The 20,874-nt window shown below is 49.4% G+C and overlaps 3 protein-coding genes across 5 annotated transcripts in view; all 3 read left to right on the forward strand.

Moving 5' to 3' along the window:
* LOC148414200 (low-density lipoprotein receptor-related protein 8-like) overlaps positions 1-5,284 on the forward strand; it is a 40,000-nt gene extending 34,716 nt beyond the window's left edge. For 2 of the 3 annotated variants that reach the window (XM_088430513.1, XM_088430515.1), the window contains 4 exons: positions 487-639; positions 997-1,266; positions 2,019-2,087; positions 2,760-5,284. In XM_088430513.1, the coding sequence (XP_088286639.1) occupies positions 487-639; positions 997-1,266; positions 2,019-2,087; positions 2,760-3,097 (830 nt within the window). In that variant the 3' untranslated portion in view covers positions 3,098-5,284. The remainder of the gene's footprint in view (positions 1-486; positions 640-996; positions 1,267-2,018; positions 2,088-2,759) is intronic. The other variant, XM_088430514.1, reaches the window with a different exon arrangement.
* Positions 5,285-7,418: 2,134 nt separating this feature from the next.
* Positions 7,419-14,828, forward strand: LOC148414202 (phosphoglucomutase-1-like). The gene is made up of 11 exons (XM_088429512.1): positions 7,419-7,676; positions 8,424-8,586; positions 8,690-8,836; positions 9,453-9,578; positions 9,959-10,149; positions 10,222-10,376; positions 11,064-11,179; positions 11,260-11,395; positions 12,001-12,184; positions 13,102-13,230; positions 13,538-14,828. Exons 1-11 carry the CDS (start codon positions 7,419-7,421, stop codon positions 13,625-13,627), a joined length of 1,695 nt encoding a protein of 564 aa, XP_088285638.1. The 3' UTR covers positions 13,628-14,828.
* Positions 14,829-15,788: 960 nt separating this feature from the next.
* LOC148414203 (leptin receptor gene-related protein-like) lies at positions 15,789-18,606 on the forward strand. The gene is made up of 4 exons (XM_088429513.1): positions 15,789-16,327; positions 16,424-16,499; positions 17,316-17,502; positions 18,032-18,606. Exons 1-4 carry the CDS (start codon positions 16,312-16,314, stop codon positions 18,146-18,148), a joined length of 396 nt encoding a protein of 131 aa, XP_088285639.1. The 5' UTR covers positions 15,789-16,311; the 3' UTR covers positions 18,149-18,606.
* The last annotated feature ends 2,268 nt before the right edge of the window (positions 18,607-20,874 follow it).

A 20,874-nucleotide genomic window follows, 5' to 3' on the forward strand; every position in this document is an offset into this window, starting at 1 on the left:
TTAGTATTTCGCAGGCCTCATAAAATAACGCGGCGGCCGGATTTGGCCCCCGGGCCTTGAGTTTGATCTAACTGTGATCTAACAGTGAAATAACTGTTTTATTCACTGAAAAATACGGTACGTTTTTCAATTGTGCGCAATACGTTCAGACAGCACAATTCATACTGATTTGCTTTGCAAAAATAGCTATTCATAACTTGCTCGAATGACTAAATAAAGTAGTTGTTATGCAAATAATAGTCATTTTCAAATCATCGCTATTCAGTCAGATTTATTGCCCAACTCTCACTAACTATGTAGATGGCGAAATGCTGATGCTGCCACTTAGAGAATGACTTTTAAATCCCCGTTGGTAAAATACTTCATATTACATTGGCCGGTCTACTTGCCATATTTCATTTCGAGCGGAACAAATGTTACAAACATCACTGAAATGCAAAGGTCCCTTCACCGGACTCTCCCATTCTCCTCTGTCCCTATCTGCAGGTGCAGACAGCTGTAATCTGGGAAGTGTGGCCAATGGAGGTTGCGAATACTTATGCCTTAAGGCGCCACAGATTACTGAGCACTCTCCGAAATACACCTGCGCCTGCCCTGATGGGCAGGACCTCGGCCCTGACATGAGAGCTTGTGTGCCAGGTGACGTTTTAAGACGGCTGTCTGTCTGTCTGTCTGTCTGTCTGTCTGCCTGTCTGTCTGTCTGTCTGTCTGTCTGTCTGTCTGTCTGTCTGTCTGTCTGTCTGTCTGCCTGCCTGCCTGCCTATCTATCTATCTATCTATCTATCTATCTATCTATCTATCTATCTATCTATCTATCTATCTATCTATCTATCTATCTATCTATCTATCTATCTATCTATCCATCTATCTATCTATCTATCTATCTGTCTATCTGTCTGTCTGTGTCTATCGATGTAAAATAGTGTGTATAAATGAATTTAATGTAAAAACGACGCTTAAGCATGCGTAAAAGTGTTGTTTACCCTTTGTGCGCAGCACCAAGAAACGACATGCCACTCTCACGCGGACCTGCGCCTGCTACCGCGGCGATCGATGACCATCCGCCACCTTCAGAGGGCGCCTCGCGAGGAGACGCCGCCCCGCGCCTGACCTCGTCGCCTCTTCCTGGCCTGGAGCCGCACACCCCTCCGAGCACGCTCAAGGCAGTGTCATCGCAGGAGTCCGAGGCTCTTGGATCGCACTCGACCGCCACCGTCACCGTTGAGTCGACCGCACCTCCGGGGGACAGCAGTGTGTCACAGCACTGTAAGTCGATTCAAATTTACGTTCATGTATGGTACGCCGGGTACTGTTTAGTATACCGGGGGTGCAGATTGGTAATCTTTGGGTACCGAAAATAAAAGATTGGTGCAGGTACATTGGAAACAGGTTAGTAAGGGCGACTACAGACCGGTAAACTGGAAACATGTTAATAAACTGTTACCATCAATGGGTAAATTGTGGGTAAACATTAGTAAACTGTGGGAAGAGATTGCCAAAGTGGGTACAAATCAATCAATTCTGGCTACAGATTAGTTAACTGTGGGGCGCGATTAGTAAAAAGGGGGTACAGTTTAATAAACCGTAGTACAGGTTAGTTAGGCGCAAGTTGATCAATTGTACAGTAGGTACAGGAGTAAACGAACGGAAGAAATATTTTCATTGCTCACACCCTGATAGGAGAAGCTTTCAGCGGCTCGCACATCTGCCGGGCGCTAAGCCAGTCGAATCCACGGCATAACAAGGGACCTCGACGGAGCCCGGGTGCCCCGACGGCCGCTCGAGGGCCGCGCGCGAGACTCTCGCTTGGTATCGGGGATGGATTCCACCTCTTTAGCTCTTCGCGGAGTCCGGCCGGCGAGCGGCGGGCGCCGCTTTGTCCGAACGCCTTTCCCTCCGTCCGCCCCCCTCCTTATCACCGTGTACCTTAGCCGCACCTTAGTTATCCTTCCTGTTCCTAATTTACACTGTGTCTCGCTCCCGCCCCGCGTCCCTCTAACGCTTGTGTCCTCCTTCAGCTGGAAGTGAACATTTCCTCCTTGGAGAGAACTTGACGGTGGCTGTCCTCGGCGTGGTCATTCCCATCGGTGAGTCGCGTTAAACCCGGTCCTCCCCGTCTCTCCGCGTTACGTCGCCGTTGCGCTCGACCCGAAGCGGAGAACTTCCCTAAAGCGCCTCGGCTGTTTTTAATGAGAAAAAAAAGCTGTCCCCGGAAACTATCTGCTCGTGGAAGAAGAAGAAGAAGAACGGGAGGTTACTGACCTCGCAGCTAGAAGCTCCGCCCTTAAGTTTGCTCATGGAATATTGTTGAAGCGTCACCTCGAAGCGATTTTAGGGATGCTATAACATGGAACGAACGTATGCAATTTTGTAGGCGCCGACTAAATGATAGTGTTTGTCATGGCCGGCGTCTTCATGCCGATCGCGATCGCTAACCGTTTAGCATAGGAAAAGGTCGCAGTCTAAAAATTCATAAGTACAGAAGATAATAAGCTCAATTCCCGTTCAACCTTTGCGCTCACATTCAGCCTCGGTAGATCATAAAAAAAAAACGCTTCGGCACGGCATTGCTAGAAGGTGCGGGGTTACCAGACTCAAATTTAGCAGATGATTAAAAAGAACTCAACTCCCATTACCGGGAGGGCAAAGCGGGGACGATTACTCGCTCCGTCTTATACACCCGAGCGCCAACGACGACGACGTTGTGACTCGGAGCCTCCCTAACGCCCCCCCTGCGGCCGCGTGTTGAACGCACGCAGTTCCTATCGTTGCCACAGTGGTGTTCGGCTTGGTCTGCGCCGGCGTCTACCTGGCGTGGCGCAACTGGAGGCGCAACTCCACCAAGAGCATGAACTTCGACAATCCCGTCTACCGCAAGACCACCGGCGAGGGCGAGGAGGACGAGATCCACATCGGCCGGACGGACGCCGCGGGACACCGGGCGCACCGCCGCCCGTACCCGCAGGGCGTCGGCATGGGCGTGGTGAGCTCGGGGGGCGGCGCCTGCCCGCAGTTCATCACCTTGCCACTCGGGGGCGGCATGCCCGACCCGGCGACGCATTGGTATACGGAGCAGCCCATGCTCTCCACCGCGTGAGGGGGAGGGGGGGGGGGGGGCAAAGGTGACCGAGGAAGTACATATCGTCGACGGCCGATTCCTATGCCAATATTCCCAGGTTGTGACGGCTTCGAATCCCGTTGCTGAAGCTGGATCTATTTTTCTCGTACAAAGTCATTTTTGCATTGATGGAGTGTGTGTCGTACTTCACGTCCTTTATGTGTTTCATTGGGGAAAAGCCCCGAAAAGTTGGGACAATCTGTACAGATTCATAATAGAATGGATGCTCACGCGTACCTCCGGATGTTTTTATTTGAAAAGTGATGTACTGTAAGCAAGCTTTTTGCTGCTTTTGCGAGAATCCACACACGCTAAGCGTGACTTGCTCCTTCTCTCTCCGTGGACGATGATGAACCGAGAGGCTTTATCTTTATTCCGCCTCGGACACTTCATAAAGTCAAAGGCTCTTAGCTGCGCATGGAGGGGAAAGCCGCATCAGGGGCAGAAATCACGACACAGTGGCTTCTGGGTTTTTTTTCCACTGTGATGTTTCAATGTTAAGAGGGTTTTACGGGAGCAATACGTCGCAAGTTGCGGTCAGGAGACAATTTTCAAACCAGGCCTTTTAAGCTGCTGTTAACATAAACGGTAGAGCAGGGGTGCCCAAACTACATCTTGAGGCTATTTTATGGCCCGCCGTCCATTTCTCCTTTGACTTTCACTCTCTCGATACATCCATATATACAGTAAATACATATATGTGCGTGCCTCGCCATAAGATACTGTACAGCTCGCAAAAGAAAACACAATTTTCTCAGTATCTCAACATTTTGAGGTGTGAAGCACTTGCAACATTTAAATGAAAAATATGTTTCCTGTTGAAACTTTTGTTGTTCCTTCTCTAGTTTATGTACTGCAGAGCTTTTATGGATGAAAGATTTGTGCAGTTATTTTGGACCAAAGACAATTTGCCTTCAAAAGACTGTGGAGCATAAAAGACGATTCAATTGAAGAAGCAAAATAGATCCTTCTTTACGCGTTGTGTCGCGGTCCAAATTGTACACGTGCCATTTGAAACATGATGAAGTTGTGTTGGGCACCCCCAAATCTGAACTATCGCTTGGTAACCTCGAACAGGAACTTATTCTTATTATTTCGTGGCGATCAAATGAGAAGAGCTTTTCTTTTTCTGCACGTGGCCCCCGAGTGAAAAAGTTTGGACACCCCTGCAGCAGAGGCTGCGATGTGCACTTGCAAAGTAATTGCATCGCACTCCGGCCACCCATCTCACAGGAAGGACGGACGGGGACACGCACGCGCGCCCACCGTGTCTCCTGCAAACACGCCTCACGTATTGTTCTCACGGCGACGACGATGAAGATGCGTTGTCGTCCGAGTGGGAGGGCCCGGCTGGGGACACCTTGTAAACATTCGGTTTGTGTTTGTGCGAGTGCGCGGTGACTCTTACGCACGCGGCCACATTTGAAGAGTTTTTGATAACGCCCTCTGTGTGTTGCACAACCCTCTTTGAACGCTTTCCGTGTGGACGAACGGGCGCGTATACGGTACGTGCGCGGATGACTGAAGAGGGTGCTCTTGATATGTAAATATGTTTTCATATGCTTTTTGATATTGTATCATAGTTGATGTAAACGAGGAGATGTACATAAGATTTTAGATAGTGTTGACAGGTCTTATTTATTTGTACAAAAGAGAGCACCGCATTTCCTGCTTGGAAGAAATCCAACTCACCAAAGTTGTCTGTTATTTCTTATTGTCTTGTTTTTGTTTTGAACAAGTCGGCCTTATTTTATTTTATTTTTTTCCTGTGGACCCACTTGACATTTGTTCTTCTCACAATTCGCATTATATCTAACGTTGGTGTTGTAATTCATGTTAATCTCTTTGTGCCTGTTTGGGGCTTTATGTTTTTCTTCATTACTGTTTTAACGAAAACACTGGACAATTGAAAATACAAAGTTATTTCAAATCAAACCGGCTCCTATTGTTGGTCGGCAGCCCTCATGAGTACCCGATTTAAAATGCCACCGATTCAAGCCGAGACCATCCAAAAGTCATACCGTTTGCCATATTAATCAACAAATACACAAGATCTCTAGTCTTTGAAGAACACTTAAAAATCAATTGACAGCAATACTACTACTGATAATAATATCTTGAAATGGAAAACAGAATTTTGATTAAAGTGCTTCTATCCGTTACGGAGATACTTGGTCTTTTTTTTCGTGTGTCGTAAATAGCGGTCAGTATAACTGAGATGGGAGAAGCGCGCCATCTGCTGGTCAGGTTACTCCATAACGCGAGCAGAGAGACGTATGAGTTTATTTAAAAATCTAATAGCTAAACTGCTGCATTGATGCGAATATTTGAGTGAGTCTGGCTTAAACACGATTTAAACACCAAGCATAACCTATCTATCAGCAGGGCGCGCAGGGAATGCCTTCACAGAAATTCTGTTTTTCTTAAGAACTTTATTCAAAATTTTACTCAGCATATGAAAAAAATAATATTTTCCTTTAATAATAATAAAGCATGCGCTTTGTACGGTGCACATCAAATATAATCCCAGTTCGAGCTACATGCCTTTGCAAAGAGACGGAAGTAAAGAACGGCAGCGACAAGGCCTCGGCACTTAGCGGCAACAAAAAACTAGCGTCATTTTATCCATAGCAAAACACAGTCTTTTAAGAAGATATGTGCTAGCTGACTAAATGCTTTCTCCCTTAAACCAAAAAGTCATCATCTTTATCTAAAAAACAAAGTCAACTCGAAATCCCGCATCGTCTTGGTTAACCCTTGTGGCATTACGTTACAGATTACGGACATTCCTTTGATTTTGTTTTTTAAGATCATAAAATAATCAATGGGAGCTGAAATTTCCAGCAGATGATTAAAACATGCGACGACATTTCTATGTGACTGCAGCTGGACGTGCCAGATTTTATGTACAAAAATAACTATTGTCCAAAATTTGAACCGTACAAAACCATGATAACAAAATTTTTGAAATGCATTTTAATAGGACTTACGACTGATTTCCCAGCGGGTTTTTGCAACGCTCCCTTGAGCGACGCTCAAACTACTGTATGTCAGCAAACAGAAAATTCTTTGCTGACTTGGGTTTCACCTCGAGACAGTAGGTGGCGCTTAATGGCTTTGTCTTAAAGCGTCATCATCACGTCACAGACTACAAAGACAGACATTTTTCAATTTTTTGCGGGCGTTAATAAACTGAACCTACACGTATGGATAGAACGGATGCCACTGAACAATTTGAGGGGTTGAAGTGAAAAAATAACTTGAATTATTCCGCCCTTAAAGGCGTTTACAAAGTGAGGCAAAAATTGCAATGCGTATAGTTTGCAGCCGAGTAGTGTCAGACGTCACGGCGGAGCCGGGGCCTCGGGTTAGGGTTAGGATTAGGGCCTCGCGTCACAGTGCGAGCCCCTCGCCGCCACGGCCAATGCGGTAAGGCCGCTCTGAAAACGAAGATGGCGGTTAGGCGGCGTGTTAATAAAGCGCGCTTACCGAACCCGCTAGTCAGCTATGTGAAGCTAGCCATTAAACTGTATGACAAATTAGGGAAAAAGACAAGCTCTTTCATCGGCCGGCTTTGATGATTTTCTTTATTTTGTGCATCGAACCAAAAGGCCATCGAGTAACTCGACTTCGAACCATTTGAATGCTATATTGTGGCAACTTTAATTTCACCGAACAGCTGTGGACGGCGACTCGTCACAAGAGTTTAGGGTAGACTACTGCTTATTAACGCTAGAGGGCAGTGCAGTTCTTTTTCTGAATGTACCGGTCCCATCCGCCACACGAGTTTGCGCGACTCATTTTCTTTGTTTATCCTGTGCACGGCTGATTGCATAGAGTTGTGTCCAAGAGACTGACAACCATTGCTTTTATTTTTTTTATTTGTTGCTGTAACGGCTCAAGACTCGGTCGCGACTCTCGTCAGAGGCCATTAGGTGTTTTGTAAAGACCTCGTAAAAGCTATGTATCACCTTTCATTTTCCGGCCATTCATATTGTCATTCCGGCGTAAGACCGCCACCCATATTTTGCGCGTGGTTACTGCGCAGCCGCCGAAGCTTCGGCAGACTTTGGGGTTTGACAGTGATCTCCCTGCACACGTGTGAAGAAGCGTCTTCAGTTACTCGCATACGCACATGAGTTTGAAAGGTTATTTTGGGTCCAGTAAGGGCCAGCAGGGCCACCCTGCGATCTGATCTCCGCGGCGCGGGGGGTATAAGTCGCCGTACGCCCCCGTCCCCGTAACGCGCTCTCGGTCTTGCTCGAGCTTCGCCCGCCGCTGTCAGAAAGTCCAAAGAAAGATGAGCAACAGTCCTCTGCGGGTGCTGACTGTCCCCACGTCCCCGTACCCCGACCAGAGACCCGGTAGCGACGGCCTGAGAAGAAAGGTCCGCGTCTTCCAGTCCAGGAGGAACTATCTGCACAACTTCATCCAGAGTATCTTCTCCTCCATCGACCTCCGTGACCGGCAGGGCGCCGCGGTGGTGGTGGGGGGAGATGGACGCTTCTTTAACCAAACGGCTATCGAGGTCATTGTGCAGATGGCGGCTGCCAACGGGGTCAGTGACGTCGCGTCTGCTCATTTACATGCCCCGCGGCATCCCTCCGAGCGCTAACATTTACTCTGCCGGCCGCGCCGGGGAGCCCAATGATGGTGGCGTACGTCGGCTCGAAAAGGGGTCGGCGACAAGGCGCGTCGCGCGCGCATTTGAGGGGGTCGACCGTTTTACACTTTGGGATTATTTACCCGGTGGACCAAGTAGCAACTCCGGTCCCGGAGTGCCGGCGTCCCGCACGTTTTCTCTCCCCAACACGCCCGATTGAAATAATTAGCTTGTTAGCAATGAAAATATGTTCCTGGAATTGAGTGTCCGGGGAAAAAAAACAACAAAAAAAAGCTATTCAACTTGATGAACCAGATCCGCCAACTCCAATAGGGTGGGCAAGAAGCGGCCCATATGTTTGACAGCGCTGATTAAAGTGGTCCAAAGTCCGTCCTTAAGGGCCGCTGTCCTGCATGTTTTCCTGCTTTTCTGACCCGACACACCCGATTCAAACCATCGGCTTATCTACTAACCGAGTAGCTGGCGGCTAGCTACTAGCTAATCGATTAGCAAGCGGCTAGCTAATCGATTAGCAAGCGGCTAGCTAATCGATTAGCAAGCGGCTAGCTAATCGGCCGCTTCGGCGCAAGCCCCGCCGTTTGAAGCGGGCGCGTCCCGAAAGCCGGCAAACGCGCAGGACGCCGGCCCGGAATTCGGCGGCGGATCGCCAAACGGCAACCCGCAAAGAGATCTTTCCCCCAGGTGGGCCGTCTCATCGTCGGTCAGCGCGGTTTAATGTCCGCGCCGGCCTGCTCCTGCTTGATCAGGAAAACCAAAGCCGTGGGCGGCATCGTCCTCACCGCCGGCGACAACCCGGCGGGGCCCGACGGAGACTTTGGCATCAAGTTCAACGCCGCAAACGGAGGTACGCGAGCCGTACGGGGCGGGGCGGGGCGGGGCGGGGCGGGGCGGGGGAGGGGAAACCTTTGAACCCGGCAAACAAAAAGGGCTCGTTCCGCTTCACCGAGGACCGGCCGACGACGCCGTCACAAGTAAGATCTACCAGATCAGCAGAACCATTGAAGAGTTCGCCATCTGCCCCGGACTCACACTGGATCTGACCACTCTGGGCGAGCGGACGTTTGATCTGGAGAACAAGTTCAAACCTTTTACGGGTACGTTGGCCGAAAGCCGAATCCGACAAAGTCAAGACGGGAGAATTGGAGAGGGATGCGCCATTAACGTTTGATTTTTGAATTAAGCGGCTAAACCGTCTGGCGGGGCGCCCGTTTCGCTACGCCGAGCGACCGCGACGTCGTTTTCATCGGACCGAGTTCAAATAAGGAGCCGTCGCCGTTCCGCTGCTGTCCGGGCTTACTCGTGTGACTGAGCTCCGAGCGACCGCCGCGTCATTTTCAGACTTCCCGTTGACAAAATGGCCGCCGGCGGAGGTGGATAGAAATCACCAATCACGAGGCACCCGCTCCCAGGTTCGCCGCCTTAACGGCCGAAGACGTCGAAGATCTATTTCTGCCGGCTGCCGACTTTAGGAGGTCAGGTTTCGACGATAGCGCAATCCTTTGATCTTTACGGCAAAGGGAAAGCGTTGAAAGAAGACACCAGGGAGCTGAAATTTCACCCAGATGGTGACAACGCGTCAAAGTTCAACATCTTAGTTATCCCGCTAGCGTTAGTGTGCCATCCCCAAATGATTTGGCAGAAAATATTGCACAAAGCAGTAAAAGCTACATGTCCTTTTCCTTTCTCTTGTCCTTTTCTGCTGGTTTCAAGTTGAAATTGTGGACGCCGTGGAGTCCTACGCAAACTTGATGAGGAACATCTTTGATTTTGCTGCCCTGAAAGAGCTCCTATCCGGCGACGACCACATCACGATAAGATTGGACGCCATGCATGGAGGTTGCAAATGTTTTTGTTTTTTTGAATGTACTTGAAGTCAAATTGCAGTTAACCTAACCCTAACCCCCAGCAGGAGCGATTCGGTCGGTAGTTCCAAATGCAAAAAAAATACTAACGCCACGTTATACTCAAACTCATTCCGTCCCAAGACGTATTTTCGAGTGGAGACATTCTGTATTTGCTTTTTTTCTCTCTCTCTCCGTCAAAGCGTCGGGCTAAGCTAAGGTTCGAATCCATCTTTCCCGTCTAGAATCGTCAGCGGTAGCAAACGCGTTTTTAGGACGGCGCCGTCAATGAAAAGAGGGGAGCGCATCAACGTCTGTATTATAAAACGGAGCCGTCTTCCCGCCGTCCAACCCGAAGCCCTTTCCGCCTTTTAGTGGTGGGTCCGTACGTGAAGCGGATTCTGTGCGACGAGTTGGGCTGCCCCGCCAGCTCCGCCCTGAATTGCGTGCCCGCGGAGGACTTTGGAGGTCGGCGCCCGGATCCCGACTTCACCCGCGCCGCGGACCTGCTCGACAGCATGCGGGACGGAGAGCACGACTTCGGCGCCGCCTTTGACGGCGATGGGGTGCGTGCCCCCCCCCCGCGAGCCATGCGCGCGGTCGGAAGCGGCGTTCCAGCTTCCCCTTTGCCCGTCCAGGGTCGCAACATGATCCTGGGGAAGAGCGGCCTCTTCGTGGCCCCGTCCGACTCGGTGGCCGTGATCGCTGACAACATCTTCTGCATCCCGTACTTTCAGCGCAGAGGGGTGAGGGGCTTCGCCCGCAGCATGCCCACAAGCGCAGCCTTAGACAGGTAAAACCTTTGCGGGGCGCTCTGCCTTCATTGCCCGGAGCCTCTCGAGTGAAACCGGCAAATTAAAGCGCTCGCGTTATGTCCGCCCAAACGTTCCGAGGACGAGGAAATGTAAAATGCGTGAAAAATTCCATCGCCTTAAAATTGTGTTTGACCCTCCGGCGCAGGCGTCAAAGTCAGATCAGTCAAATTTGAAAGTGCTCTTTAACTTTCCAAGAAAACCGAGTGTTTTTCTCGTGATTTTACCGGCCTCTGATTTCAAAACGAGCTAAATTGTTTGTTGAATTGATTTGACAGAAACCGTAAAAGCAACGCGGCCCAAAGATAACGGTGACTTTCCATCGCTGATGAGTAACAATTGGCCAAAGCTCGGCCGGGTTGACCATCTTATTATTGATCGGCAAATGGGGCCTTAGGTATTTTGAGCGTTTCGCCGTCCTCCCCTTCCCCACGTTTCTCACCGAACGTCAGCCGAGGGTCGGCCCCGGTCAACCGAGGACATCAGATGAACAGCGCATAGAGTAGGAAGACGGCGGACATAGATCCTTTTCGCCGGCGAGGCCTTAGTTCCACACCGTCGCGGTCGCCTGCCATGTTGAAATTTGACATCAACCTTTGCGGTTTTGGTTCAGTTTCAGTTGCGTCGGCGTGCGCTCGGAGTAACTTCTATTTCTGTGTTTCTCGCAGAGTAGCCAGGGCAACGAAAATAGAGCTATATGAAACTCCCACTGGGTGGAAGTTCTTTGGAAACCTCATGGATGCGGGACGACTGTCCTTGTGCGGAGAAGAAAGTTTCGCAACGGGTAATGCTCGAGCATGAAGTCACGATCCACTTGAAAGCATTTTTCGGCGCGCCAACGCTTCGTCGCGTGTGACGTTTCAGGTGGCGAGCATGCCCGTGAGAAGGACGGCCTTTGGGCCGCGCTGGCGTGGTTGTCCATCCTTGCCGCCAGACGGCAAAGTGTGCAAGATATTCTCAAATACCACTGGATAAAATATGGAAGAAACTACTTCACTAGGTCTGATCTTCCCATCAGCAGCCGTGTTTAAAGACTAACGCATCATCCGGTCATTCAACCGATCAAAAGTGAGGGATGTTAAAAACCCAAGGACGACAAAGGACGCAAAGACGCTTTTTTTCTGGGCGCGTTACTGCCACCTAGTGGGTAGCAGGTGGAATTTTTCCCGCGCGCGTGCCGTAATGGCGCCAGCGTGGTCTCAAATTCTAATTTGGACACGGTTCTCGGGATGCGTGTTGCATACTAACGCCTCTTGAGGCCCGGCCTATTCGTTTGCGTCCACTGTTGTGTCCGTTTGGTCTCAGCAATCCAGCAAAGTCAACTGCATCCCACTCAAATAAATGAAGCATCGTTGGAAGGACCAGGATGTCCAACCAAACCAAGACTTGAGGGCTTGAAAAGATATGGAGCAAAAACAAATGTCCGCCGCAGTGGACACAAATGTCCAGGCTGGATCGGGGGGGGGGGGTCTCTTAAGGGTTAAAGCATTAACAAAAAAAATAAAGTTGACCATGCACATATACTGTATATGTATTCATTTTACGCTATCCATTGTGCTGACATTTTCTTCTTTTATGTTTTGTTTTTTTTGGGGGGGTGTCCAGATACGATTATGAAAACATTGACATTGATGCGGCCTGCGAAATGATGGAGGATCTGGAGATCATGATGGCAGACAAGTCCTTTGCCAAGCGACGCTTTGCAGTGGAGGACAAAATCTACCAAGTGGAAAAGGCTGACAATTTTGAATATACGGACCCGGTCGACAGCAGTATCACGCGGAACCAGGTAGGGTATTTCCCACACTATAAGGCGTCACTTCAATTTTCTCCCACGCTGACAGCGCGCCTTACCAGCCGGTGCCCCTCATGCGGCGCGTGAACCAGGGCTTTTCATTTTGGGGGGAGCGAAAATGCAAATAACTTTCTTCCATTTTGACCTCTGCATTGTAGCTGTAGATGGATGGTTTACAATTGAAATGTTTATGTTTGCTACATACGCTCCAATTTTCAAGCATTTCATTTGGGGACAAGACGCACAAACTGCAAATCCAGAAACTGCTTTTAAATCCACAAAGATTTGAAGGGGTTGGGTCGCAATTTGATTCCAAAACCACGGGTTTCATATTTACTTGAATCATAGGGGATCAAACTCCGGTCGCGGAGGGCCGCTTTCCTGCGCCTTTTCGAGCCTTCTTTCCGGGGCGCGCCCCACCCCATTCGGACGATTGGGGTCATTTTCAAGCTCCCGCCGGGCTGGCCGCTAAGCTCGCGGTTGGAGTCGGGCGCGTTGGGAAAAGGAAAGCGCAAAACGTGCAGCGGGGCCGGCGTTCCACACCTATGATCCAAACGCTCTTTTAATGTAGTCGAGAGGTATTTTTTTCCCGCTCTTTCCAGCTGTTCCTTCATTTTGGGAGTGAACGCAGTAGTGAAAACACTTAGGAACGAGGTGGAGGTGATTGTTTTATTGACATTGCCTTTAGCGCGGCTCCATCTAGTGGTTGCATCACGCAAGCCCGGCCACTAGCGTAGCTTCTATTCTACGCGCCCAATAATGCGCCGAGCCCTACATACTAAAACAGTTTGAAAACGGGCCGTCCATTGAAGGTGTGCGTTTCTTCACGAACGTCGAAATATATCCCCTCATATGCTACATCAATTTGACGTCCTGGAAGACATGTTTGGAACTTCGCCTTTCCGCTTTAGGGTCTGCGGATAATCTTCTCGGATGGTTCTCGCATCATCTACAGACTAAGTGGTCCAAGTAGCGGCGGGGCCACAGTTCGAATTTATCTGGAAAGTTACGAGAAGGAACGCGTCTTTCAAGAAACACAGGTGAATCCAGCAAACAAACTCAAATCAAACGCTTTTCCACCGATGACTCGCCGGGACTAAAACTCTAAATGAATTGTAAACCAACGCGGACGATGGGGCGTCAGACTCTCGAGGGTATTTCTCCAGTCGTTTCGCCCGGATTTGCCATCCGGGTGAAATTTCGGCTCCCCGGAGCCTCCGTTCAACCCTCTGCCTTTAATGCCGAAGGATCAAAGGGTTGAAGGAAATACCGCACGAGGGTTCATTCTAACGACGCGACTTGAAAAAGTACCGGCTTGTTCATTTGTATTTTGTTTTGGTGCGACAGGTGGTGCTGGCGCCGTTAGCTACCATCGCCCTCAAGATTTCTCAGCTTCATCGCAGGACCGGTCGGACCGGTCCGTCGCTCATCGCCTAAGCCTCCGGTTGTTTTGTTTTTCCATTTGAAAAATGAACTTTAGATTTCAACTTTTCATTCGAATGCAGCAGCAGCGAAAGGCCTCTTTGGATTTGAGGGGCGGGCCTAATCATTTGCGTGTGATCAAACAGCTTTGTGATGCGCCTTTTTTTTTTGGACCTTATCTATGCATCTGGCATTTGTGTTTGTGAAATGATATGGCAGTTGCCCGTCATGGTGGAAAATTGGAACTCATGGGTGAATGAGGTCTGTAAACGGGAGCGAAATGGCTCGCTGCCGAAATGGCTCGCTGCCGAGGGATAAAACCGCATCTTGCTCCCGCGTACACAAACACCTAATCGCGTAACTGGGGACAGTTCCAGAAAATACTCTCATTCCGCAAATATGAGACGCACTTTTTTCACAAAAACTGAGGCCAAAAGTAGGGGCGTAGCTTAAAAAATGAACATACAAAAAAAACATTCTTTGTTCTTTATTTGCACAAAAAAAACCGGTTTACAGATCTGAACTCAAGAAAGCATGAGGAGATTAGGAAGGCGGTTGCTATACATTGTCGCCACAGTGTCGAACATAGGCAGGCCTTCTCCGACCCGTTGGGGTCGGGGACCCCTTTTAGAAAGCACATTTCCCAAGGATCCCCGTCGCAAACGTTTGCGGAAACAAAACTAAAGCAAAATCATCCGAGCCAAACACAAGCGGCCTTTTTATTCGGCGGCGTATTCCGTTTGACAACGAGCGTATTTCTTCCTTTTCAGCTATATCAAAGTTGAGAAAAGAAAAATTGCAAATTGCACACCTCCTTATAACAGCCAAACCATTGGGCTGCGGTGGGGCCACGGGCTTTGAGCCGTGGATTTGAAATCGAGGGTGCGTCTTCTATTTGGGCTAGCCAATAATAAGCGCGCTTGAGCATTGTACTAGCAAAAATACAAGCCACGTAGGTACAAGACTTATTTTTTCTTTTGATTTCCAGCGCTGGCAGGTACATTTCTGTGATTACTCATGCACTTTGAAATTCTGAAGTGGTCTTGTTCGCATCTCCGACATTCGGAAGGCAGCGGCGCCGCCGCCGCCGCCTCTTTCAATTTGCCCCACTGGCTCGTATGATTGCGGGACTTAGTCCCCCCGGTGGTTGTGGGTCATTTCGGAATAGGAGGACGTTCGGATGCTACATGTAAGTTCATTTTATTTTTGAAATAAATTTTGCGGTCACATCTGTCCTTGGTTTTTGCTCACATCTTGTGAATGCCGTTTGAACCCGAAACTTTTTTATTGCCATATTAGGTTTTAAACAGGAACCTCTTGCACCTCAGGTCTTAATTTTTTTTTTTTTTAATTCCCAGCGGGGCGCACCCCGAACTGTTTGCCAGCTGATTGCAGGGCACACAAATACAAAGAACCGTTTACTCTCACGGTGGCAAATAAGGGCCATTTAGCCTGTCCAATATACCTAACTTGCATGTTTGCAAGAAACCGGAGTGCTTGTAAAACACACATGGGCACGGGGAGAACGTGCAAACACCACACAGGAGGTCTGGAGCCAAAGCAACATCCTGAGGCCGAAGGAGCTAACCTGTCATCCGCCGCGCTGGTCGTCAATGTCGTTATTGATAATGATTAGAAAACACTTGCTAATGCTAGTTCGTATTAGCATTAAAATAACAGCAGATAAAACGCTTGGTAGGCATTTCTTCAAGTCTTTCCGATGGCTTTTAGACCGGCTGCTTTACATCGAGCATCTTACCATTATTCAAGTTGTATTTTTATATTTCGTAAAACCTCGACAAAAACGACGTGCGCACGAAAAACGCGGGCCACTAATACATGCTCTGCCACATTTGATTTCTATTAACAGTATATTTCAATCCATAAAATATAAGTGTCATTTATTTCACGAAACCTTGAGCGGAACGACTGAATGGCACGGAACGCAGCCGCCCCAGAAACACCAACATTTCCGGCTGCGCCCGAGTTCGGCAGTAATGTCGCAAATTCTGTCCGATCAGAAAGAACTTCAGCCCCTGACGTGCTCAATCACAACTTCCGCTTCCGAAGTTCTGATGCAGTAATTTCCGCGTCTTCGGCGGGGAAATTAAAAAAAAAAAAAAAAAGTAGCCAGATGCAGCAAATCACACGCACGCAAGCACGAACGCACTTTGTTTTGAAACATTCCATTCTGATGCAAACAGGGCAAAACGAGACATGTACCGGCCGTTAGCAAGAACCCGGCTACGTGAAGACAAGGACGAAACTTTAGTTTAGCGAAGATCAAATGCTTTTCGCCAGGCGAAACGCCACCCTATTCTATCGAAGGGAAGACATTCCGATGAGGAATTTGACGTTTCTTTCGCTCACCTCGGGTCTTTGATTCGAGTCGTCCTTTTGTCGACTCGCGCTCGCTCCTTTTGTGACAACCGCAAAGGCGACGAGTCCGCCCGCCGCCGCCGCCGTCTTTGTCGACTTTGATCAACTCGGGCGTCTTTGTTGAACCACGTGAGCCCGGGCCGCCGAAGAAATCCGCGAGTCCGTCCGCCGAGAAGCACGGCCGCCGAACTGAGAGGCACGGCCGCCGAACTGAGAAGCACGGCCGCCGAACTGAGAAGCACGGCCGCCGAACTGAGAAGCACGGCCGCCGAACTGAGAAGCACGGCCACCCAACCGAAAAGCACGGCCACCCAATTGAAATGCCCGGCATCAAAGGTAGTCGCCTTCCCGTCGACGCTTTTTTCCACTGGATTTCGACACGAACGGCGTCGCCAGAACGTTCGATCTGAAATGGCCATCTCCTCCTCCTAGAGCTGCTGGGCTTGTCCTTCGGCGGCGCCATCGGGCTGACGCTTCTGTTTGTGGGCTGCGCGGTGGAACAGTACGGGTGCGGAGTTTGACTTCACTCGCCGGTTGCTTGCGACGCACGCTCACTATTATTTATTTATTTTTTTATTTTGTTGCCTTTTTTGTGTCTGAGTTATAAACGCATAAAAGACATCCACAAAGTAGAGTTTTTTTTACTTGCCTTTGTTTTGTTCTCTGGGGTTAAAAAATACCCACAGTAACTGAAATCCACAAATTGGAGATTCAAATAGTTTTATTTAGTTAGGTAAACCAGCATTCAAGTTAAGTCGTGAATGAAAAGCCACACAGCAGCCCTTTTTAACTTGTTTGTGGAATATTGATCAAAAATCAAATGTTTTCATCTATCGATCAAAAATCAAATGTTTTCATCTATCGATCAAAAATCAAATGTTTTCATCTATCGATCAAAAATCGAATGTTTTCATCTATCGATCAAAAATCGAATGTTTTCATCTATCGATCAAAAATCGAATGTTTTCATCTATCGATCAAAAATCAAATGTTTTCATCTATCTGAGGGGAGGTGGCAAACCGCGCTGCGATCGGCCATGACGTGAGCAACCGTGATGTCGTCATCAGTGGTCAAAACGGGTGGATTTTGCCCATTTATTCATTTTCCACAAACACAACTCCTAAAACGATAGGGCCTCGTGGACCGTTATTGCGAGGAACGTTGACCATTGGGCTTGATGTTTTAATTGCGGCTTTTCTTTAGTATTGATAGTTTCGATGAAAAGATTCGGAATAGCAGTAAAAGAATAATCGGCGAAAAAGGCAACAAAAAGGGTAACCAACTGACGGATTGTGGTAAATGATCTGATTGTTGTTTTTCCAGAGTTTACTGGCCATTGTTTGCGCTGTTTTTCTACGTCTTGAGCCCGCTCCCGGTCATCCTATCCAACCGGGTCGGCGAAGCCGCAGACTCGTCCGGCAACGCGTGCAGGGAACTGGCCTATTTCTTAACGACCGGATTCGTCATATCAGCTTACGGCTTCCACTTTGTCCTCGCTCATAGTAGCACAGTGAGTTCGCGCTCAACAGAAGCTACTTTTGTTGACTATTCTGTCTACCCGCCGCCGTCCCGGCATTGCGCGTTTCGGGAGCAAATGACGTCAGCAAACGAGGTGCGGATGGCCTTTAGCCCGGAATGGAGCCGGAGCCAAATAAAAGCTTTCATGTACCAATTAGTTCTTAGATGAAAGCCTTTCGTCGACCGCGAGTCCCACAATGCGTAGCGAGAGCTTTGCATTCCGGGCGTCGGGCTAAGCCGCTCGATGAGGTCGCCGAAAGGCTCGCGAATGTCGCGAGTCGTCCTCTAGTGCAGGGGGGGGGGGGGCGACCTATGGAAAAATGAAAAAGTGGTAAAGTAGCATGCGGAAAAAGAAATAGCCTTGGTGAAAAACGGCCCAAAACGTCGCCTGCCCCGGACGCTTTGCGGACAAGAGCGCTCGCAGCAATTTTCCGTGGTCGCTTTGAAACAATGCCCCGTTTGGAGCAAAGGGCCCAATCATCGAGGGGCCGACTTTTAACATCCTGCTTTGTCACTTGCAGATCGAGTGGGGCGCCTGTGCTCTGGCGCTGACGGGAGATACTCTGGTCTTCTTATCAATCTTTGGCTTTTTTACCGTGTTCGGAGGTGACGAAGAATTCAGTTGGGAGCAGTGGTAAAATCTGGTCGGGACGCGCCTACCGCTACGATCTGCCACAAAACATCCTGCCCCCATTGCGCCTTATGTTTGGGACACAAAGGTACTGTAGCTCTCATGGCGCGATTGTTTTTTGGTTTTTAAATGGGGGTTTGGCTCGCATTTGTGTCCATTTGTTTTAAACATGTAACGGCGAAGAAGGTCGTCCTTATTGATGCTCCGTCTCACGACCGAACGGCAGCGGTCTTGACCGTGATGTTTACGCGCCAAGCAATGTTCCGTGGTTTTCCTCGATTCAACATACTAACCAAAGATGTTCAAAATGGAGCCAGCCTTTTTTCGATATACTTCCAGAATGTGCGGCGAGAGGCCGATCCGAGGTTCGGGGGAAATGGTTGTTATGGCATATTTACGGCGCTTTCAGCAGAGGCGCCTGTAATAAAGCCATTTACAGAAGAAATAAAAAGATGAACAACTTTAGTGTGAGAGTCTTCCCATTGGGATTCATTCACAGGTGCCAGATGTGGCACCCATTTGACTTGCCAGTTTCTGACTAAGATAACAAAAGCTGCGAGTCGCCTTCAACGTTTTGGAAGTTTTTCCGATTTCAAAAGTGGATTCGTCCACTTGCGTCTATCATCCGTCTTCTCGTGGAAACAATTCTCAAAACCGCTTAGCGTCATCACCTCATGATGCCAAAGATTTTTTCTTCAATGGGTCACCAAGCAACTTTCTCAGGTAAAACTATCTTCCTAAACGTCCTCCTTTGTCTTAGTGTTGTTGACACTCAAATTGGTGTCCAAAGTTAGAAATGTTCATCTGCCACGAGAAGTACCGTAATACACCAAATGGATCCCCCCCCCCCCCCCAAAAAGTCTCAAACTCGGTGAAACATCGTTTGTTTTCTTCAAGTTACCCCAGCATTTCTACAGTAGAACGTGGTAGCTAAGAAATGACCCGTTTTTGTTTACTCGGCCGACTCGGCGCAAAATCGTCAACGCTGGAACGCGGCGGAAAGCTTTTGACTTTGCGTGTTACGGCCCCTTTCATTTCAACGTTGCATTCTCAAGGAAACGACGTGTTGCCCACACAATCTTCATTTTGAAACGACTGGGGACTTGACTTCAAATACTGTCTGGTTCCATGCTTTGGGAGCGCCGGTTTAGGCTCCGAAGCCAAGAAAACTCTTTCATCTTCAGGGAGAAATGGCCCACTGGCCGGGGCTTTGATTTGTTGGCGTACATATGCGACCTTTGAACCTTGTCGCTGTCATTTAAGACCGAGCGAGTTGAAAATTTCGTCAGGGATTGAGTCATTTTAGGTGTGAAGGAGTGCGAGTTTTGAATGACGTCGGGAAAGTACGGAGGAGAGCGAGGGAGGGGGGAGGTAAGGACCTTGTTTCCTGCTGCACCGGTTCTTCGAGCCCGATTGACGTCAGCGAGGCCTTCGGAGCAAACGCTCGCCGCTTCCTATTTTCGCAGACGGCCCGCCGCGCCGCAGCAAAAAAAACAAAACAATTGCAAGTCTGCGATCGTCTGCTTCTCCCGATTTGCACACTTCTTTGCGACGACCCCGCCATGAAGAAAAATCAGACCGGTCGTACTTTTGAAGGCAATCCGGGCCGTTCCCGTCGCCCGGCCTCCGTAGGCCCTTTATGCCATAGGTCTGAATCAAGAATCCGTTTCGGGTTTTCCGGGCCCACCGCCGAAAGAGAGGATCCCGAGGGCTGGAAGCCGCGGCTCGGTTAAGTATTTGAATTATGTCATTGACGTCAGCAGAGTCGTAAAGCTCGCTGCGGCCCGTCCCTCGAGCCGGCCCGTGCCGGCGAAGCTCCGCCGCGCGTTGTTAGCCGGCCGTCGAACGGGCCCGGATGAACTCTGAGGAAGTGGCGTTTTCACCTAATGCCGAGAAAACGTTCTTTATTAGTCATGGTTGTCCAATCCACATTTTTCCCCACGGTACCATGGGGACGCACAAGTTTCGATGCCCCGGGGGATTCTGGGCGAAAAATGCCGTCTTTTTACTATTTAAAGATACTTAAAAATGCATACTTGTTCATTCTAAAAACGTAGGGTTCGGGTTAAGGCCAACCCGCGACTCAGCCGGACGTACTGTTTCCCGATAGGCGTGAGTACGCTCGACATGAGTCAAATTCAGTCGAAGGCCCGGCAAGCGAATCCCGAGCTAGTCGCGGACGCTTCGGGCCGCCCCGAACAGAACACGTAAAGCCCTTGGGCTGCGTTTCCTCCAAAGGGAGCAACATGTTGTCGCGCCGGTAGTTTTGGCCCCGTGGACAGTGCGGCGACCGGATAAGGCGCCGCACTTGAGCCCGGGAAAGGGTTCCGGGGGGTGCATCCGGCACAGAGAGGGGCAGTGTGAGGTGGATGAAGAGCGGAAGGTGTTGTTGGCGCTCTTGATGGCGCTCACAGAGGCCGGTCTGTGGCCCTATAGGGGAGAGCGGGGAGGCAGGCACGCGGTGCGTGCGTGTGGACACCGGGGCCTGTTGTCCTCATAGCGGGAGTTATGCTATTTGTTTCCCCTCTTCGGTGGCTATATTTTGCGTCTGTTGGCGCAGCAGCGCCGCTTCTCAAATGGGGGGGACGTGAAGGAGCTTCAGAAGAGGACCAAAAAGCCCTCGCAAAAAGTGAAAAACCATGCTAGCTGCGCTAAAATCTCACTCTCGAAAAAGACGGGTGGTTTAAAAAAAAAGAAGTTCAATTTGACCTGGCTTTTCAGGTTGCCTCTTCT

This window comes from Hippichthys cyanospilos, chromosome 12 (assembly GCF_059441005.1).
Source record: "Hippichthys cyanospilos isolate Australia breed blue-spotted pipefish chromosome 12, RoL_Hcya_1.0, whole genome shotgun sequence".
Classification (NCBI taxonomy): domain Eukaryota; kingdom Metazoa; phylum Chordata; class Actinopteri; order Syngnathiformes; family Syngnathidae; genus Hippichthys; species Hippichthys cyanospilos.

Bases quoted from the DNA above. Each gene is read 5' to 3' on its own strand.
- LOC148414202 (XM_088429512.1), top strand. From the start codon at position 7,419: ATGAGCAACAGTCCTCTGCGGGTGCTGACTGTCCCCACGTCCCCGTAC. The intron at 8,837-9,452 runs GTACGTTGGCCG...GCTGGTTTCAAG, and splicing joins CAAGTTCAAACCTTTTACGG to TTGAAATTGTGGACGCCGTG. The intron at 10,150-10,221 runs GTGCGTGCCCCC...TTGCCCGTCCAG, and splicing joins CCGCCTTTGACGGCGATGGG to GGTCGCAACATGATCCTGGG.
- LOC148414203 (XM_088429513.1), top strand. The intron at 16,500-17,315 runs GTGCGGAGTTTG...TTGTTTTTCCAG, and splicing joins TGCGCGGTGGAACAGTACGG to AGTTTACTGGCCATTGTTTG. The intron at 17,503-18,031 runs GTGAGTTCGCGC...TGTCACTTGCAG, and splicing joins TCCTCGCTCATAGTAGCACA to ATCGAGTGGGGCGCCTGTGC.